The following is an 8,258-nucleotide window of genomic DNA, read 5'->3' as shown; positions in this document are numbered from 1 at the left end:
GGGGGGGGGGGGTTCTATGGGTTCGACCAAATCCAGTAGCCATAGCCTAGACCCTATGTATGTGTTAAGAAATCCATTAAATATGTACAAGTATTAAATTTCGAACCCGGATCTTAGCACTTGAGATTGCTGTCCTAAAATCAACAACAACAACGACCCAATAAAATACCACTAGTGGCTTGTGGGGAGGGTAGTATGTACGCAGATCTTACCCCTACCCCGAGGGGGTAGAGAGGCTGTTTCCGAAATACCCTTGGCTCAAGAAGACGAAAAGAGACAATATCAGTATCACCAACAGAGACCATATGAATAATAACAGCATCGTAAAGACCAGAAAATAGATGAAACGCAAAAGCGATAGCCAGTAAAAAAACCCTATGAAAACGAAAGAGTAGTGAGACACCACAGTAGCCACTAGCAGTCTAAGACAAGAATCCTATCAGACTAACCCCACATAGGTACGAAGTAGAAATAGACTCAACTACCTCCTAACCTACAACTCTAATACTCGTCCTCCACAGCTTCCCATCATGGGTCATGTCCTTGGAAATCTGAAGCCTTGCCTGATCACCTCTCCCCAATACTTCTTAGTCCCCCCCTCTACCTCTTCTCGTGCCTTCCAAAACCAGCCGCTCATACCTCCTTACTGGAGCATCTGGGCTTCTCCTCTGTACGTGCCCGAACCATCTGAGCCTAGGGAGCCACGCCCACCTTCTCCCGAATAACATCATTCCTAATTTTATCCGTCCTAGTGTGCCGCACATCCACCTCAACATCCTCATTTCTGTCCTAGAATCCCAAATTCATAAAGTTCAAATGGATCCGCTTCTGGCTACATCCCAGGAGGAAACTCTGGAAACATCTAAAATGCCAAAACTCTGAGCTTGCCACGAGATTGCTCGGGAGGAAATTTATCACGTTCAATGCAAGGATACTCTTTGCTGATCCAAATACCCAGAGATCTCATTCTAGTATTTTTCAACCTCCCTCCCAAGTTTTAGTTGCTCGAGTTCATTCTAGTCAGGATGTCTAGTGGATAACTTTCTTCGGATCAAGTAAAATGAGAATTTCCTTGAAGTCTGGATGCAAAAGTTACATCAGCTGAGCAAAAAAGGAGTTGTAGCTCCTGTGATGAACCTAACCTGTGGTTGCTAGTAGTGTGGTTGCTAGTAGTAATTCAAGGAGCTAACAAAATCCATAAATTTATCTAGACTATTCACATTTTTAAGTTTACACCAGCCAAAAAAAAACTCATTTCTAGCTTTATGTTTGTATAGAGGGGAAATGGCACCCTCAAAACATCTAAGGGTTTCATTGTTTCCAAATACTCCAAAAAAGACACACCGGCACCCTTTTACATCTTCGTTTTGTCGCCTTTCCTACTCTCCAGAGGCCCCTGCTGGCGTATGCTTCATTAATGGTATAGGGCATTACCCAGCTCACCCCAAAGAGGTTAAAGAACATACTCCAAATGTCTCTGGCAGCTTGAAAGTGGAAGGGATAAATGGTTGATGTTTTCTGATTCTTGTAGAGACATGTTGCACTTGCTGGTTACTGCATAGTATTATTCCCCTTTTTGCAAGGTTATCATGAGTTAAGCAAGCTTCCCGGATTGCTAACCAGCTGAAACAGGCTCTCTTTGTCGAAATTTTGACTTTCCACACAGGTTATCATGAGTTCAGCAAGAGGGAAAATATTTGAAATTATAACTTTCTATATCTTCAAATCTCTGAAATTTTCTTTCAAACAATAATTTATACATGTCTTAACATTCTTCCAGAATTTGGTCAATTTCACTATCATAGAGCATAAGGCTACAGGCATTATTGAACAGGGTATAGTTTTTTTAAAATAGAAATATCTACTTTTGAGGACATTAAAGAAACCTTACTTGAAAATTAAGTAATGAGAAAACATAAAGATGCCCCTTTGAAAACCCAATTAAGCTATTAGACTGGTGGAAGACAGGTATAAGCATAGCACATAGTATTTCACCAAGCATCCTTCAAGAGCCCCTTCCATTGATCAGGCTCTTTTGACAGATACTTTGAATTAATTTCAAACATTAAGAGTCTAGATAATGATTACTCATTAGAATACGTGGATATGGTGGTTTATGCAAAAGAAAGGCAAAACTGTGATTTCAAACAGTGTGTGATTCAGGATCATATCAATCATGCTAACCAAAGTCATAACTGCATATAAACAAACATCATCAATATTCAAAATGCTAGTCATATGAATCTCGGAACTAGGTCCAATAACGGATCATCATCATAAATACCAGGGGTGACTTTTGCAGATGACTGGCTCCTGTTCTCGGCTTCTTGATGGTCCTTTGAGGTTCTTGTGGGAGTCGATAAATTCCTCCGAGTCACATCTTTACTAGGCTGTGAACCAGAAGCCACATCACCTCCCCCTTCACGCTTTTGCCTGGCCTGCTCAGCCATCAATTGCCACTTTGACAACATGTCATCCCCTCCAACAGCAGCTCGAGCAGCAACATTTGCAGCTGTAGTTCGCATCTTATCATCCTCTTCCTTGTTTGCCTGCAAAGATACAATAAGTTGAGAAGGATCAAAGTCATGAAAGAAATTACTTTTTGATACTTGTTTACAGATCTTAAAACTATATAGAAAAACAGAAGTGTGCAAGGGAGAGTACACACCTTTATTGATTTCCCACGACCATCATCCTTCTCCTTATCACCGTCAACTCCATTACTACCTTCAGGCTGATATCCACGTCATTAAGTTACATGCTTCCCAAAATTAACATTGACCAGTAGATAATTAGTTGATGTACGCTCAAAGTGGAAAGAAGGATAACTCACTTCATTTGCCTTTTGGAGTTTTTCCACATCAGCCTGTTTCTTTTCCCATTCTTCCCGGGCTTTTCGATTGATTGACAGGATTTCTTCACGAACATCTGAAGTGACAATTGTTCTGTGTCTTGACTTCTCTATGTCAACTCTCTATAAAAAGCAGATCTCCATCTCAGGTTCATATTAGCATCCTATAACTTTTCAGATAGCATATTTTAGAAAAAGGTTAACCAAGCAAAATCTTAACCTGTTTTGACAGTCTGATGAGACTACTTATAAGTCCACGCATTCTTTCCTCCACACACTGGAAGTTGAAAGTTTAGTGGCACAAGCATTTCCCAAAATAAGTAAGACAACAAAAAAGGGTCATATCTCACCAATGACAAGCATCTTTCCACATCATTGCTCATATTCTTTAAACCACATTTTGCCACTGCCAGACACAGAATCAGGTAAGCAATAAAACATAGTGATTCAGTTAGGAAAATGACTTACTTTATCATGTAACTTTACAATACCAAGTTGCATATCAAAAAAGTAAAGAACTAAAAGAGGGATTTAACTGATTTCTGTCAATTTCTTCTGAAGTGGAATTTTCTGCAAAATCAGCCTTTCCTCTTCTTCTTGCACAACTCGTCGAGATGCTTCAGAAACTCGACTGTCCTCCTTGGGCCCAGAAAATAGTTGTTCTTCCTCTTCCTGTTTTATGCATTACAAAATAATATCAAGCTAGTACGGAATACTTCTGAATAACTGTTTTAAACAACTTGTGATGAGCACAAAATGTATTCCGCTGTGGGGAATCGAGGGAGGTATTACCCTTAGATTAACTCCACTAACAGCAGTAACATCATTAAGTTGTTCAATGCTCTGATCTAAAAAAGCTCCTGAAACCTTTTGCTTCTTCCTGTGAAATGTACAAATAAAAGAATACAAAGTGAAGTCAGTACAACAGACAGAATAATGAGACATTACTCCAGCAAAACATCACAGTTGAGGTGCTCAGAACAGTATACCCTGAAGGTGGAGGTGAGGAACCTAGCGTATCGAGGGGCTTCTTCTGTCCAATGGAAGGCTTTTTCACAGGAGTCTTTCCATTGTTTCCTGGCCCAAGTAGAGATGTCACAGAAGTAGCCCGAGAACTCAACTGATGCAACAAAAAGTGAAAGAAGAAAAGCAACAGTGAAAAGCATGGAGATAATAAAGTGCATCTAATCGACAACTTCAAACAAATACCAGCAAGACAAAAACATGAAAATTCAGAAAGGAGCTCAGAAACGTGCAATCAAAAATATTGCAAGTGAGAAATAATATATATATGATGTCGAACAAAGTGACTGCCAGGAACATATCTCATGTTGCCAATCATCTGGCAGATATAACTTTTCACGTTCACTTTGACACTCAGTGGTGAGGGCATTGTGAAAAAATATCAATACTTTCTACTTTAAACATTCCTATATTTCTGTTTAAGCTGCCATGAGCTTTCTTTCATAACCCAGAAAAGAGAAAAATATTCCAAGATACTAAAGAGACCTGAAGTGGATACAAGGTTCCAATAAGAGGAAATACTGATACTATCTATTCTATCTTTTCCTATCTGAAAACTTGGAATTGAGCAGTTCTTCTATAAAATATACAGAACTCTCACATAGCATTGACAAGCTGTGTCTGGAAATATATGTATGTACAGTCAGCGCTCTCTATAACAACATCCTCATATAACAACCATTCACTATAAAAGCCAATTATTTCTAGGAACTGATCATTATGTTATGTTATAATATATGTCCTCTATAACAACACTTGCAAACAATTTCTGAGGGCCATCGGACTAGGTAAAACCTGAATTAACCGTGGTGCACTTGCGGGAAACTCCTTGCCGAGGGCCTGTGCACCCCCGGGATTAGTTGGGGCTCTAAGAGACTCGGACACCCGGTGCAAATCAAAAAAAAAAAAAATAATATATGTCCTCTATAACAACACTTCACTATAGCCGCCAAAAAATCTCGAGACAAACGAGGCTGTTATAGAGAGGTTTGACCGTATATATAAGAAGCATGTAAATATACTTCTAAAATCTATAATATATCATCACTTGATAAATCAATAAATCAAGTCAGGATGCAAACCAAGAAAATTACCAATGTGCTAGTATCCATTTGAGATGACATGGAAGACGAGGCTGAATTTGAAGGTTTCATGCTAGTGGTTGTTGATAAACCAATTCTGGAGATCTGTTCAATAGATTCATCCTTTGAACTTTCTGAAGTGGAATTTCCTTGCTCCACTTGAACAGAGGAGAAGGGCGACAACTGGGATCTTTGTAGCTGGTCATGGAAATGATCAATTGGTTCAGACTTTAGATTGGTCATTGGTGATGAAAGAATACTTTTCTGCTCTTTATTGGCAGACTGTTGCCATTGAACTGAAGGCTGCTGGATTCTTGAAGTACTTGGAATATTAAGACTCCCGCCAGGTAATCTTTTGGCTTCGCCAAAAGTGTTTTGCTTCTCAAACTTAGGGGCGCTCATCATTCCCATGGCCTGCGTTGGCACTCCTAACTGAGTTACATTTCTGTTCTGTTGAGCTGAAAATTGTCTCATTTGTGCATCATCAGATTGCTGCTTAAGCGGTTGTGTTGTTGAAGAGTTGACATTAGATGCAGAATATGCACTATAATTGTTCCCTGCATTTGGAAATGTGGGAAATGATGCCTGTGAGAAGTGCAAATGCTGTTGTTGTTGCCTATTAAGTCCCTGTATTGGGAATGGCGAGTGATCCCTTTCTTGTTTTACAGCAATCAAACTAGAAGAAGGCATCTGGTTTCCTTGGGCTCCACGCAAATCTGCCTGATTTTCCACCTCGCGCAACTTTTGAGCATTACTCTCAATTGCCATATTACTAGAATCTGTCCATATTCGTATAGGAGCAGCAGAAGAGAAGTAAGGTCAGCAATAAGCTGGGATCTGACTAGAATGAACCAAAGAGATTCAAAGAACAAAGGTACCATCTGTTGGCATTTGCGAATGTTGCTGCTGAGAAGCCGCAGACTGAGGAAATTGACTGGGAACACTCGGTGAGTTTCTAGATGCCTGAATTAAATTTTGACGTAGAATTAATACACAAAGATTGAGAAATTTCATTTTTTTTATGTAACAACTGAAAAAATGCTGCTTCATCTACCTGAGATTGAAATTTATATACAGCCATTTTGAGCATTTGGTCACCAATTATACTTCTCATGTGTCTTACAAAACCTTCCTTAGAAATTTCATTTTTCTGAACACATATTCCTTTTGTTAGCAAAACTACTATAACAGAAAAGGCAAAATAATGCAAAAACAAGTCAGCTATAGCAAACTACTTTGAGTTTAACGTAAAGAGTCTGGAGTTGCATTGCCCTGTCCTTATCAAGCTGGGGTTGTATGTGAGGGAAAAGCATGGCAAAAGGCACTTGTTTTCCCTGTTTAGCTACATTGATTGCTGATTGGCTACTCGACCCGGTCGCCGATTCTGACTGATTACTTGCATCTGCTGCCACAAGTGGCAGACCACTAGTTCCTGTTGTCAAGGACTGCATGGACTGCTGACTTTGCGCTCCCTGTAAGTTTAGATGTTGAGATTCTGGATTTTGAGTATTCTTTTCAGGATTTTGTATATTCACTGCTTTAGAAGAATGAAGTGTGTCCTGTTCAACCTCTGTGGTTTGATAAGTATCATGGGAAGATATATGCTGCAAAGGAAGGGAACTGATCTCCTGTGAGGAATCATTCTTTTGCTGCTGATTCTGAGAATCGGTACCATGTCCCTTTAACTGCATATCAGATATATTTCCCTCCTTTTGCTGAACGGTCTCTGATTCTTGAAGACTATGACGACTGCCATTTTCGTCATGGTTAGAAGTTTGCCATGATGCAAACTGATTTGAGGTATAACTGCTTCCTTGAGATAACGGTACTGTTTGTTAAAGTTATGCAAAAAATAAGATTCTTTTCTAAGGAGAAAGAGAACAGTACTGAAAACAAGAGAAATAAAGTAAATGATAATGGTAAAGTAGATTTTCAAGACAAAGTTCCAACCACAATCACAAAATTGCCTACACGCCAACACTCTTTAAGCTCAGAAATTCTTATGCAACTCTGAAATACCTATTCGGCTGATATACGAAACATAGATGAATTTACCAAACTGGAAGAATTACTCTTCTCTTTGTTAAGGCAAGGGACAGATAGCCTTAGTCAAAAGGATCCTCCACCTACAACAATGAGGTTAAGGTTCGAGCCTCCAAGGGTGCAAAGCAGGGTACAATTTTGACTAGTATTGGCGGCGGAGCCAGGAGTTTATAAAAAGGGATTCAAAGGTAGCAATTATTGAACCCCTTTGTTACTTCAATAGAATTTTTTCTTATGTCTATGGGATTCAACAGCTTATATATAACCTAAAAAGATCCTTTTTTTTTTACCTTTCCACAGTATAATCTTTCAACGAAGTGTACAATCCAATGAATCCATATTAAAAAATTGACAAAATTTAATTGATTACAATAAAACAGTGAGTAAAATCCAAAAAAACTGATAATGTTACCGCTATCGGAATCGGATGGCTGAGATTGTGAATTATCTGCGCCTCCAATATCCCTATTTAGGGCAGCAGTGAATGCATCCACATCCGCCCCCGAATGCATTGTTTCATCCTATTACATGTCATTAACTCAACATTAGTCCACCATTTCAAACACAAATAAATATACATATACATACTGCAAATTTCTCTATTAAAAGAAAAGGGCTAAATTGGAAAAAAGGAAAAAGAGGTTACCTCGTCTTCTTCGAGGAGTTTCATGATAGAAGGATCCATTGAGGCGGAATTAGAATATGGTTGTTTCAGTAATTAGTAGATAATAAAAATTTCTGAATTTGGCTAGGCTGGTAATAAAATTATTGTATGTTACACAGCAGTAATTGATGCGATTAGATAAATTGGGGAAATCTCTTAATTGCTGAGATGCTGGGCTTGAATGTGCGACTTGGTTTTATGAAAGATAAGGCAGAAACAGTGGCTAGATTTTCCTGAGTCTGGAAAATAGTTTGATTTATTCGGAGAAATTGACGTTTATCTTTGTTTCGAGCAGGATGTTCTAACGGATACGCGAGGAACAAAGTGAAACGGTTCTGCCTTTATATATCAGTATAGTGGTGCCATTTATAGAGGAGGGTTTCTGTATTTTTGTTCTCCTTTCTCTTCTTTACCTTTTCAGTAGGGGCTGGCATTCGGACAGTTCGGATTACATATGAAATTTTGGTTTGTATTTTCAGTTTTTGGATTGACGAAATGACAATTCAAATTCAATCCAAATAAGTTCGGATTGGATCGGATTTTTTAAGTTCAGTTTCGGATTAATCGGTTTGGATATTTTGGATTTTCGGTTTTG

At 38.8% G+C, this 8,258-nt stretch overlaps 1 protein-coding gene across 3 annotated transcripts in view; it reads right to left on the bottom strand.

The window, feature by feature from the left end:
• The window catches only part of LOC109217128 (transcription initiation factor TFIID subunit 4b), an 8,804-nt gene extending 782 nt beyond the window's left edge, over positions 1-8,022 (bottom strand). Inside the window, exons 1-15 of one of the 3 annotated variants that reach the window (XM_019381361.1) lie at positions 7,646-8,022; positions 7,412-7,520; positions 6,525-6,784; positions 6,189-6,428; positions 6,011-6,106; positions 5,835-5,919; positions 4,969-5,735; positions 3,841-3,971; positions 3,644-3,731; positions 3,388-3,523; positions 3,202-3,257; positions 3,072-3,128; positions 2,834-2,974; positions 2,669-2,734; positions 2,285-2,549 (exon numbers count right to left, since the gene is read on the bottom strand). In XM_019381361.1, coding sequence (XP_019236906.1) covers positions 2,285-2,549; positions 2,669-2,734; positions 2,834-2,974; positions 3,072-3,128; positions 3,202-3,257; positions 3,388-3,523; positions 3,644-3,731; positions 3,841-3,971; positions 4,969-5,735; positions 5,835-5,919; positions 6,011-6,106; positions 6,189-6,428; positions 6,525-6,784; positions 7,412-7,520; positions 7,646-7,684 — 2,536 coding nt within the window. In that variant the 5' untranslated portion in view covers positions 7,685-8,022. Of the gene's footprint in view, positions 1-2,284; positions 2,550-2,668; positions 2,735-2,833; positions 2,975-3,071; positions 3,129-3,201; positions 3,258-3,387; positions 3,524-3,643; positions 3,732-3,840; positions 3,972-4,968; positions 5,736-5,834; positions 5,920-6,010; positions 6,107-6,188; positions 6,785-7,411; positions 7,521-7,645 lie in introns of all 3 variants that reach the window. The other 2 variants (XM_019381359.1, XM_019381360.1) reach the window with 2 other exon arrangements.
• Positions 8,023-8,258: the final 236 nt, after the last annotated feature.

The sequence above is a fragment of the Nicotiana attenuata genome, unplaced genomic scaffold (genome assembly GCF_001879085.1).
Source record: "Nicotiana attenuata strain UT unplaced genomic scaffold, NIATTr2, whole genome shotgun sequence".
Classification (NCBI taxonomy): domain Eukaryota; kingdom Viridiplantae; phylum Streptophyta; class Magnoliopsida; order Solanales; family Solanaceae; genus Nicotiana; species Nicotiana attenuata.
The sequence above is the reverse complement of the archived record's forward strand: the minus strand, read 5'-3'. Positions and strand labels throughout refer to the sequence as shown.